Source organism: Gymnogyps californianus, chromosome 7 (assembly GCF_018139145.2).
Source record: "Gymnogyps californianus isolate 813 chromosome 7, ASM1813914v2, whole genome shotgun sequence".
NCBI lineage: Eukaryota > Metazoa > Chordata > Aves > Accipitriformes > Cathartidae > Gymnogyps > Gymnogyps californianus.
In genome coordinates, this window is record NC_059477.1 from 13,755,022 (window position 1) to 13,770,107 (window position 15,086).

At 37.7% G+C, this 15,086-nt stretch overlaps 1 protein-coding gene across 1 annotated transcript in view; it reads right to left on the reverse strand.

Moving 5' to 3' along the window:
• Window positions 1-6,675: 6,675 nt before the first annotated feature.
• The window catches only part of ALS2 (alsin Rho guanine nucleotide exchange factor ALS2), a 41,263-nt gene continuing 32,852 nt past the window's right edge, over window positions 6,676-15,086 (reverse strand). Inside the window, exons 27-34 of the mRNA XM_050899707.1 lie at window positions 14,732-14,889; window positions 13,889-14,011; window positions 12,659-12,835; window positions 12,351-12,396; window positions 10,538-10,599; window positions 9,755-9,904; window positions 9,351-9,447; window positions 6,676-7,964 (exon numbers count right to left, since the gene is read on the reverse strand). Coding sequence (XP_050755664.1) covers window positions 7,926-7,964; window positions 9,351-9,447; window positions 9,755-9,904; window positions 10,538-10,599; window positions 12,351-12,396; window positions 12,659-12,835; window positions 13,889-14,011; window positions 14,732-14,889 — 852 coding nt within the window. The 3' untranslated portion in view covers window positions 6,676-7,925. The remainder of the gene's footprint in view (window positions 7,965-9,350; window positions 9,448-9,754; window positions 9,905-10,537; window positions 10,600-12,350; window positions 12,397-12,658; window positions 12,836-13,888; window positions 14,012-14,731; window positions 14,890-15,086) is intronic.

The following is a 15,086-nucleotide window of genomic DNA, read 5'->3' on the forward strand; positions in this document are numbered from 1 at the left end:
TGAAAGCTCTGAAGTAATTCAGAGTTGATCCTAGTTGATCTAACTTCAAATGACATTTGATACAAGTTTGAAGATATTGTCATGATTACCAGTATTGTAAGATTACTCTTAAAGAGTTAAACGTTTAAACTGGTCACTCAGGAGATGATTCAGAGTACAAGTTAAAAAACTGTAACATCAGATATCTGAGCACCTCAGCCAATAGTGAACCACAGTGTGACACTATGCACAGTGAATGCTTTATCAAATTCTGTTAAATATACAGTAGTTTATCTCCTGGATTAGTAAAGCAACAAGGCACCCATTTTCCTCTAGATTTTTCTGTGGACAGAAAACATCAAAGGTACAAGCAGGAAAAGTATTATCTTGATCTGCTTATAAAAGCAGAAGGCATTACTGTCACTTTTACTGCACTACTTAATACTTATTTTTAGAACATGCTTCCTCTCTCCTGTTAAATCATAAAACTGCTTTCAAAAGCCAGTGGAAATTAAGGGAGACCCCTCCCCCCCGAAGTTATGAGATTATGATTCAAACATTTTATTACTGAGTATCGGTAATTCATTTCAAGTTACCTCTACAGGATACTCAGTGATACATTTTATTGAAATTCTAATCCAGAGACTGCTTTTAAAATTATGATTTCTTCTTTCAAAGACTAATACAAATATAGTTTGATCCTCCCCCAATACCCAATGCAACTGGGTTTTGAGCTGCAATTATTTCATTTTTTTTCAATAGTCTGAGTTCTTTTCCTTTAAGAGTTTGCCTTCCCCTTTGTTAAGCTTAGTTGATCTGCTTAATGATGAATTTAACAAAGCAGACCATATAAATCCAGTCATGAATACCTGTTTCTTAATTACTGAAGACAGAAATCTTTACTGTGGGATGGTACAGACATGGAAAGAGGAATCCCTATGTTGCAAAGTACATTCAGGACAGTGGCGCTCCTGGTTTTCACTGAATAACAGCAATATGCAAACACAAGTAACTCTCAGCTTGGCTGATCTCTGTCCCTCCCCTGTTTTTGGAAACTAAGAGTCTACAGCTCCAGATTCAGTAGCAGAAGCATTTACAAAAGCGATGATACTCAATCTGCAAGTTATGTCCTAAAAGAAACTTCTTCCGACAACTTATCCCATAAGCTACATTTCAGAAACCCCATTTCCTATTATTATTACTAATTCTAAAGCTTCTCTAGCTTTAGAAGGATTTTTTGGTGTTTTTTTAGGATGGTTTAGGTGATTTTTAGGATGGTTTTTTCAGATTTTTCAAGAACTAAAGACAGACCCTGCTGACATTTGTTGGTTCCCACGTACAGTGGCTGTTTACTTTGCTTTATATAGTCTACACAGACATCCAACAGCATACTCCAATTCAAAATCCTGATTACAATTTTGTGGTAAAGGATGTTTGAAAACAAAAGAAAAGAGCATGTCCAAACATTTCAGAGGTACTATAAGGGAGCTAACTCCTGGTCTATACATTGTATTTCACATACTGAAAGTCCAGATTTAAAAATCTCATCACATACATCCCTCAAAAAAGCCCCAAAACCAACCCAACATTTTTCCCCTCAAAAAAGAATAAATGTGTAAAATCCCTGTTATAATGTAGCTGGGCTTTCTGGGACAACTGCTCTAACCCTAGCTGAATTTGTTTGGCCAACTTACATCTAAAAATATATTCTGGTTGTCAACTGTGATCAACTGTACTTATTACTATGCATCTGTTACCAGATACATGATTTTATAGCAGTTTGTTCACTCAAAGCATATATAACTTTTATCCATAAAGATACTCTGCCACCCAGAAGGCTCTCAACACATTGTACTTACAGTAGCTTCCCATTCAAAGCCCAGTTCTCTCCAGAATAAAACTCTAGTTATTTCAAGTCTAGATCTGGCTCTTCCTATGTTTTGGCCTATTTAGCTTCGAAGCATCAGACTGCGTGCCCTGTAGGCATGTAAGTAGGGTAGGTCCCTGCAAACACATATAGGCAAACATGTGAAAGACAAGAAACATTTCCAAAAGCTTTTTGGTTTAACTAGTTAAAAGAAAGTTTAGAAGACCCCTTAACCTCAAAATAGACAAGCAAAACCCCTCAATTTTTTTGTAGAAGACTCCTCAGATGCATACTGAAAACTGAATCTTTTTTCTTGTGATAACTGTAGTGAAATTACCACAATCTTAAAACCTGCTTTGTTCAAGTAGTGTTGTCTACCAAACCAGCATGTCACCATATTGACAATTAGCACTGCTTATATTGTATTACAAAACAGAGAAAGGAAAAGAGGAAAAAAAAAACCCCAAAACCACAACCATCTCTAGTATAGTCTTAGGAATACCTTAATCAAGATCCCTTTCAGCCTCTGGGAGCTGGATCATATTTATTTCTTCTTAGCTAGGATAGATCTTGCACAGCACAGTGACTCAGAATGGGAAAGAACTAAACCAAAGCAAGCAAGCAAGTTACCCTGTTGCTGTCAAAGAAAGAATATTCTACAATCTTCCATTGAACAGTTATTTCATTTTTAAATACACCACTGAGAATCATCCTGCAAACAGAGACAAAGAAGAACAGTTCTGGAGATGCTAAAATACTAACAATATTGTTACCCCTTTAAAATACTCAAGAGATTAATTTGTTTTTTTTCCCACAGAGACTTGTAGCTTCTGGTATCACTACTGCTTCCACAGAGAACAGATGTGGGATTAACTTGAGTGTGTTTAGAAATTTTAGACACAGTGTTTGTCTTGAAGGGCGACGTCGGATTTCCAAGAAAAACTGAGAAAGCAACTGAATGCTGATTGCTTGCCTTTTTGGGTGAAATCCTCAGGTATAGCTATCAGAGAGCTGCTAGGGTTAATAACAAACATGGAGTTAGTAACCTTTCCATCCATTGTTGCCTTTTTAAACTACAGAGTTTATGCTCACACTGACAGAAGCAGCATTTAAACATCAAAGTCTGTCAAGTTCTTAACAACACAGCTCACCTCATTCATAAAGTAGTAGCTGTTTCATATTTTCACACAACAAAAGGAAAGCAGCTTCGAACCGTGAAGCCTGGTTTCAGCAGCTGTCAGTAGCAATAGATGATTGTCATTTCCAGAAGAGAGGAAGAATAATATCTTGCTTCTGTGCAGTTTTTTAGAAAAAGACCTAAATTGCTTGCTTAAGGGGAAAGGTCAGAGTTCAAACAAACTTGTAACTACTACTGTGCCTTCATTTCCTAAGACTTATATCTACACAGACTATAAGGCCAGAGCTCAGGGTCTCCTCATCCCAGGGATCTAAATAAATTAGATGGAAGTTCTTACTAAAGGGCTTACCTGACTAATCTCCCAGCCAGTGTAAGGTCCTTCCCATTCACATGCATTGCACACAATTACAGATGCTCATTAATAGAAGACATTTCTCTTTGCCTGTTATTAGGGACAGAGCTGGATATCCACGCCGAGTGTGCCAGAATTTTGAGTCAAAGGAGTCCATCACCTCATGTCTACAAACATCAGTTATCCCAAATTTGGGCTGCAGGGCTTACTTCCTTCAGCAGCAGAATGTGAAATTCCTTGACCCTATTTGTCAGGCAGACCAGAAGGTCTTATTGATACAAGGCTAGAGTTGCAAGGGAACCCAAGCCCTGCTTTTAATACAGTTTTCAGAATTGTCTTTAAATGGACAATTTCAGATGCTGTCAGGCCTCTAAAGGGGACAACACCAGAGAACCTGACATTCAGAACATCAACCCCCCTGGCTCTTACAAGCTGCTTTGGTTAATATGCTTGACAAGGTTATTGAGCACTTCTAACATGGAAAACTACTCATATCTTTAAATTTGTCAACATTAATGATTTGGCATATTGACGACTGCAAATTAGCTTGAGGGCAGGGAACACTCTGAGAAAGCTTTTGTTGTAAATAAGCCAGTATAAATCAGCAAACCGGAGTAGGCAAAAAATGGTAATAAGAGGCATTCAGCATCTCTCAAATGACATGCCCTATATTCAGGACTTTTTTGTTCTGCTTTAAACAAACTTAATTAGGCTAGTCTCATCACTGAAATCGGTCAGCTGCTTTTTCTAGTGTAAAAAAATCTTGCTTTTTGTACACTTTGAAACTTGAAAGTGTTTTAACTAAAAAAGCAACCCTAAATATTAGTGGAATAAATTGACACATTTTAAGCAAAGGTAGATACCTGTCCTTTGAAACCACATATCCTTATCTTTACCTAAGAACCACTTATTGCAAGTCTGAGGTTGTACAGGTTAAAAAAAAGACTGAATAAATTTTATGTTCATGTAAGGCATTCTGTGAGATTTAGATAATCACACCTGCATACGTAAGGTTGCCGATGGAACAATTTATGCTATTACTCTTTGTAATCAGATATATTCAGTGATGTTTCATTCCACCTCCCTCTAAAACAAAAGCTTACAGCTCCAGTGGTGGTGCGAGTACATTGTTTACATGGGGTAAATGCCACTAAAGCATCGCTTCCTAAAAGAGCAGCGCATTCAGAGAAGAATACTTGAGTGCAGAGCACTGTAGTCATGTGAGGCAGCCAGCTTTACTTCCAGCTGTTTACTGCCAGCAGCCTGGCCTCACTAAAAAAACCCAAACCAAACAACTACCTGACAACACCGCCATATTGATACTAAATCAACTTAGAAGTACATGGCTAGGTAGTTCAAAGAAAGGATTTGTTTTACAGTCCCGTATCAGTCACATATCTTTCCTCTACATTCTCCCTCAACATACCAGGACAGGTGGTTCCCCAAACTGCTTATAAAAACAAATACAGTTAGGAAGTGAACCTACTTTTGGCAAAATAAGTCAATAATGTATAGCACCTGGCATTCAAGTCAGAATACTTTGTGAAGATTAGGAGCGAGGAAAAAATTCTCTTTTGAGCTCCTACTCCCCATTCACACATATCTCTAATATTTAGCTAATGGGAATTAAACAGATATCAAGTTTAATTAGCTTTGCTGTAGCTATGCGAAGAAACTAATTTCACAGTTGCATGGGGGAAATGCATCTGTGCAGTACAATGGTTTCACTACAATGCATATTTTCTTACCTGCAAACACCACAGAATACATCATGTTCAGCTCATGCAGAAATTCCAGAGGGAAAGAGTATTTGCTGGATGTTAGTAGAGCAAGTAACCTCACTGCCCTAGCTAATCTATGGACATCCTCTCCTTTCTAATCCGCAGAAACCTAACCTTAGAACTACTCATTACCAGGGAGAAGAGAACAAATCCTCTTAACCCTTTTCTTGCATAAAAAGCCTACTTTAAGTTGTCTCCCACTTAAGTAGTTTCTTATTCTCAGCAACTTTCCCAGTCAACAGAGCACGCATCTCTTAGGGTCTGTCTGCAGCTACCATGCCTGCAATTACAATGAGAATCTGTAATACTGTAACACTGGTCTTCTGTTGCTGGTTATAGGATTTCTGCTGCAGCACAAGAAATAACCAGCTTTCAATTTAAGGAAAAAAAAAAAGAGAAAAAAGTAATTACCATGAAGCAATACAGCTGGACAAGTCCTGCAGGTTAACTCATTTCTTTGTTAGCTACAGAAATACAACAAATCAAAAGCTGGTCTGTACTGATTTCCTAATGCATCACAGCCCACATAGGCTGTAAAGTGGAATCTGTGTCAGAAGCACATTTAATCCTAGGATTCTCTTCAGCTAATAACCGAGCTACATATCGGAAAGGCCAAAAATAATCCAGCCCAGGCTGTCTGCTTCCATTAATCAGCAAACTAAATTCAGTAGCGATACCACTACTTTTCGTAAGAGGTTGTGTATATACATATGTGTGTGTGTATATATGTAAAGACAGATGTATTCTTTGGTTTTTTTAGTTCTCAACTTTGCATCATTCACAGTGAATGAAGTTAAACATTTGAAGTTGCTACATATTTGTAGATACATCTCCTTCTTGAAAGGCAGGAAGATTATGGAAAAACTTCCCATGTTAACCATTCTCAGTTTAAGGCACAGAATCAATATGGGAGTAAGGTCATATGAAACAAAGCTTTTCACACATCAAAGCTGAAGATTAAAATCCTTCCTTTCTTCTGAAACGTCTGAAGACAAACACACACTAACACTGAACAGTTACAGGGGAAAAAAACCAAACCTGTTTTTAATGATTACACTCCTACAAAAGGTGAAATAAATCCTGAATTCAGATCTTTGCAGATGAAAATTATTGCCATCGATTTGCTCAGTTGTTCAGCGTAGCTCCTTTTCAGAGAGCAGTTCTGCTCCAACAGGTTTCAGTTAAATATTTTTTGTACATTGAGTTCTAAGAGATGACTGCCTGGAAAGACTACATCTAGCACAAAAGATTAAGTGTGCTTATACCTCATTATACTCTCCATCCTTAGTTGTGTATCTTTTCCCCTCCCGTCTCAAATTAACTTTTTATAGTTTCCCTTTTATTCATATTATTGCTTATCTCTCCTCAAATTATTCAGTATAATTTAAAAAATAAGATTAAGCTTACAAAAAATTGTTTTCAAACATGAAGTCTATTATCTGTACATTCTATTATCACTATAGTCTGTTGCAAGTATAACAAGTATAACAATAGTTTTAAATGTCATCTTGCCAGAATTACTTTCTCCTCCTCTGATAAAACTAAAAATAATTTCAGAAAGACCAATCATTTTTACTTTATTATGAAAATTGCTACATTACAGTCACTGTTCAAAACAGTACTTTGACATACGATTTCTTTCCATTTAGGTGCCAATACACAAGCCATGATTACTATTTCAAAAATATGATTAGCATTATCTATGGTAGTTTGACATAACTTAAGCCATTATAACATACTATAATCTGTTCCTCCCTCCCCCTTTTTTGAGTCAGCCATGGTAAAGAACAGTGCCTACAATACCCAAGTTACCCACTAGTGTTATTGGTATAAATAAAGTTAACCATAAACCACAGAAGAACACACACACAAAAATTGCCCAGGGAAATTGCTTGTTCTCTACATGTTCAAAAATGCAACAAGGTTAGCTTTTTTCACTCTGACACATAAGTTAACCGGCAAAAGTCTCAAACCTAATCCATTGTCAGCTTGTTCAAGAGCACGTTCCCATTCTCCTATCACATGGGCTTCCAGAGAAAGCGTTTGTCCTCTGACCTCAGGGTAATGAAACTGAACACTACAGATTTCAAGTATTTAATTCAGTGCCAAAATTTGAAGTGGTCAGTGCCTTTCATTTATTTCATAAACAGAAAGAATGGTGAATGCCTGTATATTTATAATTCTAGTAAACAGGGAAGTCCATAACAGTGTGATTATTTCCACAACAGCACATTAATACTGCATTCAGCAATGCTGTTCAACACAGATGCCTCAAAACCTTTACAGTCAAACACACAATAGGTTACCCATTATAAATACTAACATATTTCTATTTTTTAAATAAACAAACATAATAGCTTAATTCAGGAAGACTGAATGGTTCTGTGGTGCAATTCATTTTCTTTAAACATCTCTGTTGACAAACCAGGAATAATAAAAACAAACCCACTGTTTTAGAAGCCATGCGGTCCAGACTTTCACATGTACTCTATGTAGATGCCATGCCTTTTTGCAGCATTGTTAATTTAAAAGGAGTAAATAATCTTTCTGTTAGAAGAGGAAATTATTTCTTCTTGGCAAGTACTTGACAAACCAAGTCTCTAGCTTCATCACCACTTCACAGATAGCCTCTGGCTGCAGTTTTCCAATCTTAAAACTGAAAGTTCAGAAGAAACAACGGAATATTTTCATCTGTAACAACAGAACTGTAACAGAGTATTTTCTAAGTGCCATTTCAGGGAAGAAAGTGGGTATTAGTGAAGTTCCACTGAGTAGATTATCCCACAGAGCCAGGTCGTAAATGATGGTCTAGGTAAGCTTTTCATGTTGAATCTGGTAGTAACATGCCTGAATTAAAACAAAGTTCAGTTTAGCATACATACCAGTTCTCAGCAAGCTGATAAAGCATCATACACAAAAAGGTTGATGATTTTTTTTTTTTCCTATCCAAGAAAACAGAGGACTAGGCTTTCTACAAGCAGTGATGACACAGTGACACTCAACACATGAGAATCTTCTGATATGTAAACCAGCAAAAAGAACAACAGGAGATTTTAAGTTACAAATTATGTCCAACGCCTAATGAAGCAAGATAGCATGATTTGGGACTGTGAATACTTTCACAGCTCCCAGCTTTGCCAAGATGAAGTACATTTTTTTGCTCACAAGTCTTTCTTTGCCCTTTGACAGAAGGACCCAAAAAAGGAAATATTTTCTTACAGGACAAGGATGCAGGGATTAAGCGTTTCAAAAGCACTCAGACTGAAAAGCAAAGGTTTCTATCACCTAGATAAATACCCTGACCTGCTGCCGATAGCTATTCACTCCTTAATGCTGGTTCAAATATGCGTTGGGTCAGCCATGACCAGAAACTTACTACGTATGTCTCAGACAGCACTTGCACTCATGGAAAATAAGATTCTGCTTCTACTACACACATTCTTTGATAAATTTTAACCAACTCAAACCTTCCCTTTTTGCAGCACTATAAAAATAACAGGTATGAAAAAACCTCTGCACCCAACTATTTCCAATTTGCACAGACAGAAAATACAACCATTTTCACCTAGCCGCTCAGCTTACGATTTTTATTTAAGTTTCAGATTAACAGCCTCCCTCCAAAACAACCCCACAAAAAAACTCCACACAGCTGAACTGTCACAAGACCCACTTGTTTGAACAGTTTTGAGGTACCAAAACAACCTATTTCTATTATGGAGGTCCTAGTGTACACTAGGATATTCATCAAAACAGATTCTTTTCCTTTTTCCATACTTAAAAAGAGAAGAATACTAAGCAGAATGTTGAGAGTGACACAGTAAACATCCCCCCCCTTGAATTCCTGAAGCATCTTGATGTAATGTTAAACATTATTGGAATGGCTAGTCTCCAAAGCAGCACTTCATTTCAATTTTTATAAAGAGAATATGGTTTGTTAAGTTGCAGGGGAATGACAAGCTCCAGGTGATCACTGAGAACAGTCAACAGCAAGCAATATTACATTTGAATAAAGTACATTTGCACATTGCGCCATTTTATTAGCGGTACCTGCAATTGTTAGGTTATCGTAAGTTCTAAGTTAAGTTTCCTTGCTTAGCCTAGCTAAAAAATTCAATAAAAATGTCAAAGAAGTTACAACCTAATGTTCATACAATTGTCCTAAGCTGATCATCATTGCTCAAAGCTGATTAATTTCCGAAGAAAGCTTTTAATAACCTTGAATAATTTTCATACCTTCAAGGTAGTGAACATGATGCCTTGCTCCCCATGCTGCAGATAAGGATCCATCAGGTCTTCAATTAAGTGCACCTCAGACCCCAAATTCCTTATCCTGTCACATGGGGGAGAGGGAAAGACAATAGGTCAACAAAAGATACCATTATAATGTTTTTACTTTTTGTACATGGTGTTGTGCAAAAACCATGCTTTTCCCTAACCTCATTCTGAAGTCACAGCCATTTCACAGTTAACCGTTCAAAACTTTTTCAGGCCAAAGCAAACAACCAAAATGGAAAATTTACTAAGTTATAAAAAGCTAGCAATTAGTCCTATAACAAGAAGCAGGAATGTTTAATATAGGTAAAAGTACTCATACTGCCTATGCTCAGCTTATGACCGATGCCACTCTTAGTGCCTACCTGGCTCGTAGCACCACATAGAGAAAAACAGGAAATAAGTCATCCATGGACCACAGAAAATCTTCCTGAAGAGTCTCAAGTACATTCTGAGAGATCTCTTCAAAAGTCTGCTGGATCACCTTCAACTTGTCAGCTGGGGTAAACGTGGTACTATTTGGAGAGCAAAAGCAAAACAGGATAACAAGTTACATATCTGCATCTAAACTAGGAAGGCAAATTTGCTTGCTTGCAATAGATGCCCCGCTGCCCAAGAAGATAAGCCAGATCATTCGCACCACAACAGCCATGGCTGTGTAGTACCCCAGGCTATAATTACTGGATTAAGACACACTACTGCAAGTGAGACTGTCTTCACAGTTTTAAGATGTTTTAACATAGTGGTAAAGGGGCAAAAATTCCTTTCTAAACCCCTTTTAATTTCTACTTAAATTATTACAGCAGAATTCCTTATGTCAGCTAACAGACACAGAAAAGCTCCCCATGCACAGGTCATTTTGCCATAACTATTTAGAAATTCACATGCATATTTGATTAGACATCCTCACGCTTCTGATTCTAAATGGTGTCCTATGGACACATCTCTGTCGCATTTATGAGGCTATACTTCATTCCCCATTGGGAGAATTTGCTAACATTCTTGGCAGGAACTCTGAAACTTCTTGGTGACCTCTCTTACAAAGGTGAGCAAAGAAAAGCTGACAGATAAAGGATCACAATCAAGTAAACTAGATACTACTATAGCAGGAACAGTAAAACACTAAAAGACAAATTTCAGGGAATTACCTGATTTGCTGTAAACATTCAACTGCAGAGGCAAAGCAGGCATCTTTTGTATTTGATGATACCTGTGTAATCATGAGAAGATTTATCATGCAGGTTTAACAACCCCACTATTCAGCAGCAGAAGAAAAGCAAAGTATCATGCAACACTGGCATAAAAGAATTTTTCTTCAGTTTTCCAGTGCAAAGAAAGGGGAATGTGCCTGGACACTGAAGTCATCCAGGAAATCTGCCTACATATAATTTGTATGAGTTTCATTTAAAATTCAGAAAAGCCTGTACTGAATTCCTTGGTATGTTACGAGAATCAGGTTTTGGATATCTTTCAGGTCAATAAGATTGAGAATCATTAAATCTTAATGGTTAACAATCGAGAGGGAACCATAAGACTGGAACAGTTGAAACCTAGAAAAGTCATAGCAGTCAATAATCAGAGACTCAGGTTTGGAGCAAATGGAAAAGAACAAATATAAATGTTAGCTCTTAATATGCAACTGAACCTAAGTCTTTCTGAATGGAGCAGGTAGAGAATGCATGCAAAAAGACCTAGAGAAATTCACAGAAATGAGGAAACTGGACAGAGGAAAGAAGCAGATAAACATGATGTCTTGGCTAAAAACATCCTGTTTAACTGAAGAAATGATCCAGCAAATAAGGTAAATGGCTGCAGAGACCATCATATACTGCATAATTCAGAGAAGACACGTGCCACATAGTACTTCACAGTGGAGGGGCTCTATTCTATAACCAAAAAAACCAGTCAGAAGTGTGAAGGATTCAGACAGCTGGTAAGAATTTTGCCCAGTACCTAAAAATACAGAAGATCTGAAGTAACTCAAGAAACATGTTATTGCTGAGTTTTGTAACATTTAACATCCGAGTGGAGGTTTGCATCATGTTTTCTCAGGTGAATCTTCAACTTCATGATTTGGGAAAAAGGGGACTTGTCTTGCTGGGAACCTGTAGCCTCAGGGGTGGGGTTCAGCAGCAGCTTTGGTTATTATTACAAACGTGTAACACTCAATCTCTATCAAGGAATATCAGCTTGTCCGTGTGCAGCAACTACTATGATGAAAGCCATGCTTCCAATTATTACAGACTTTGCACAAGCCACAGTTCTAAGAAGGGAAGAGGTGATCTGAAGGCAGGAGTATCTCAATGATTTAAATCTAAATGATCTAAAATTTCAAATAAAAGTATACTGATTCATAAACAGACATGGTTTAAAGTATACTGTAAACATTGAAATTGTTCAAAGTTATGATTATTAAACCACTCTTACTGCAGCACAGAGACTGAGTACTACACTATTACCATCTAAGACCAGTGTTCAGCCACTTTCAGCAAGATAATGATTAAGAATAAAAACTATACAATTCTTCTCCTAATCACAAAGTATACAATGATATAACTCGCAATCAAGCAGCTTGAAAATTTCCTTGCTAGACTTTTATTTTCCTACTTTCATAATTGGAGACCAAGCAAATGTCTTCCCGAATTAGAATTCATTACAGAGTAAGGCAGTAGGTGACAAAGCTGGACTGACAGCTATTGTAAGAAATCACTAATGTAGCTTTTAAGTAGCAGACAAATTTTAAGGAAACAAGATAGCATAGCATCTCTTGAGCAAAAACAAGATAGCATAGCATCTCTTGAGCAAAAACAAGATAGCATAGCATCTCTTGAGCAAAACCAAGATAGCATAGCATCTCTTGAGCAAAAAGCCTGGTCAAAAATTGTTTGACCGCTTCTTCATGATCTTCTTGAAAGAAGCACTGGGCAAAGCATACTGTACGTCAAGGCCCAGTGAACATACCTTTCTACTCTCTCCAAGGATGGATACAGTTCCTGGCCAAAATTTCCTGCAAGAAACCCAACATAGTCTATTGAGAGAGCATAGTCTTAAAGCATTTTTCACCCTATGAAAATGAAGTCGTCATGTTCTTCTACAAGATATAACAGCTTTTTCTACAGGATCAACTACAGCTAGCACAAATAGCTGGAAAATAGCCTGATTTGAAATGCCTCGCTCTGGTTTTGTAGCCATGCCAATCTTTTTTTCCTTCCTGCCCCCCCCCCCCCCTTCTTCTTCTAAGTTCTGTTTTATTGTTGAAGCATACTCACACTTGCACTCCAAGAAAACTTAGAAGAGCCATATCAGTTTGTTTGTTTAGACGTAAAACACATTCCCAGTAAATATCTTCCTCACGCTCGTTGTCTAAGGCATACAACATAAACAGAGGAGGATAGAGTCGTGGCAGCAACACAGGGAGCAGCAAGCCAAAACTGGTTACCACATAGCTATTAAAAAAAAAGAAAGGAGGGGGGTGGTTTGAAGAGGAGGACAGTTTACAAACCTAATTATCTATAAAAATTGAATGAAAAAGAAATCATTGGAACAAATCTTTCATTTAGTATGAGCCTATTCCATGAGGGATAAGAATAATAAAATAAGTACAAATCCATCAAATGGTATCTGTGCTAAGAAATACTTAGGAGTAATTTTCCTTTACAGTCCACATACAGGTGGGTTTGGGGTGGGCGGAGTGGTTGTGGTGCAGGTTTTTTGTGGTTTATGTGTTTTAAACAGAACATTGGCTTTCTTCCTTGTATAATGTAAAAGCTGAATACTGTACTATATTATAGTTCAAGTTTTACCTGTATCTTCATGCTAATCATTTAGCCCCCACATTCTGAGCCACTCTGCTGACTGCTGAACTTTCCCTTCAAAGCACAAGCTAGAAGATAGGCTAAAACCCATTAAGTTACCTGACCTAGCTCCACACACTCACACTCCAGCCTTCATAAAGTCAGCAGTTGGTTGGCATCAAGCTGTAATCCTAATAAGGAAAGCTGAACACAAGGTGCCTACTAATACCATCTGCACAGGTCATTGGAGCCCTTCTCAGAAGACTGTCTCTACTGATCCCTCTTCCTTGTTTTGACCACACCTGAGGCTGCTGTGGACAGGACAACGATGGACTCAAGGGTGCGCTCCATGTGACTGGCTATTTGTGATGCAGTATATGGGCACTGGACCTGCATTACCCCCAGTGCTCATATCCCAAATAGTTTTCTGAAGCCCAGGCCCAAGCCTGCACTTGTTTATCCACAACAGACAAAAGCAAGTTTGGGCTTAAGTAAAGAACCATTGCACGGAACAAGGATGAAATGCTTATTACAACCATCACATGCAAGTTTGCTTATCAGAATCTGTCATAAAAACCAAAGGAAAAGAAAATCTGCTTATATCCATAAGTTCAACATGTGCTTATCTTTCTTCCCCCACCCGAGAAAAAACTGTGAACAGAAATAAAACGAAGCCTTCATTAGTTAATTTTTTCCTTTATGTACCCCGGCTCAGGAGATTCTGATCTGGAGTCAGATTTCCCACTGCAAAATGATCGCCTTCCTTTTGTCTCTGTTGCCAGAAATGGAATTGTGCTGCCCTCTTCCGGAAGATCAGGAAACAAGAACCTAAATGGCAATACACATAACATGATTTCATTTCAAGAAGTTTCCACAAATCACAGCATTAGAAGGCAAGATTAGAGAGAAAAGAAAAGTCATCTGAAATAATACACGGTGGACTAAGACAGTATAGCTAACAGACGTACTGTACCATCTACCTGGGAGAAAACTTAGGAAGGGCAACCCCTCCAATGCCAAAGATACCTTTCCTACCTTGACATCACTTCCCTCCAGAGCAGGCTTCTAATAGTTAATAATTTGGAGCATTTTGGCTTTCAGATTGGCAGGACCCAATTAAAGCTGTAATTGCTCTCAAGAATCTAAGCAAATACTTCATAGGAACATTGCTCATCCATGTTGGCAAGAACTGTAATGGAATACACTGCGAGTCCCTGTCCTCGCTATTCTTCTATGCCCTTTGAACACTGTCTTTTCACAGCATGGATATCCAGAGACACTAAATTGGAAATCCACATTCAAGATGAGCTTCCTACAGCCACATTTTGAAGTACAACGTAGGATGTAATACACTGTGGTGAAGATTTTAATTTTTCTATTTTGACAGAATATTCAAGACTCCTTAAAAAGATTAAGGAAATATAAAGCAACTCCCAAAACAGAGTAAAGATACTGGCACACTTGGACTGCATAAAGACTAGACAGTTTCACTACACAAGACATCTTTAATTCAGCAGTAGTTTGACTTGAAAATTAGAGTCTCATTACCTAACCAATTGGAAGATGCGTTTGAGGTAGGACTTTATCTCTCTTACAGCCTCTTGCAGTAATCGTCGATTAGCTCCTACTCCAACATAGGTCATTCTGTAGACAGCTACTAGTGTTTCCACCAGCTTGCCCAATGGATGGAGAGGAGTATCACAAGCCTGAGGTGAAAGATATTAACTGGCCAGTCAGATAGGTCAATGCCAGACAAGTTAAAGAAAAAAAATGGAATTCAAGAGAGATGGGTCAGAGATCCAACAACAGACTTTGAAAAAAATTATTACAAATACACCAAAAAATGAGCTATATTTAACAAATTGCCATTTGGATTATAGAATTTATGTATTAGCTGAATACA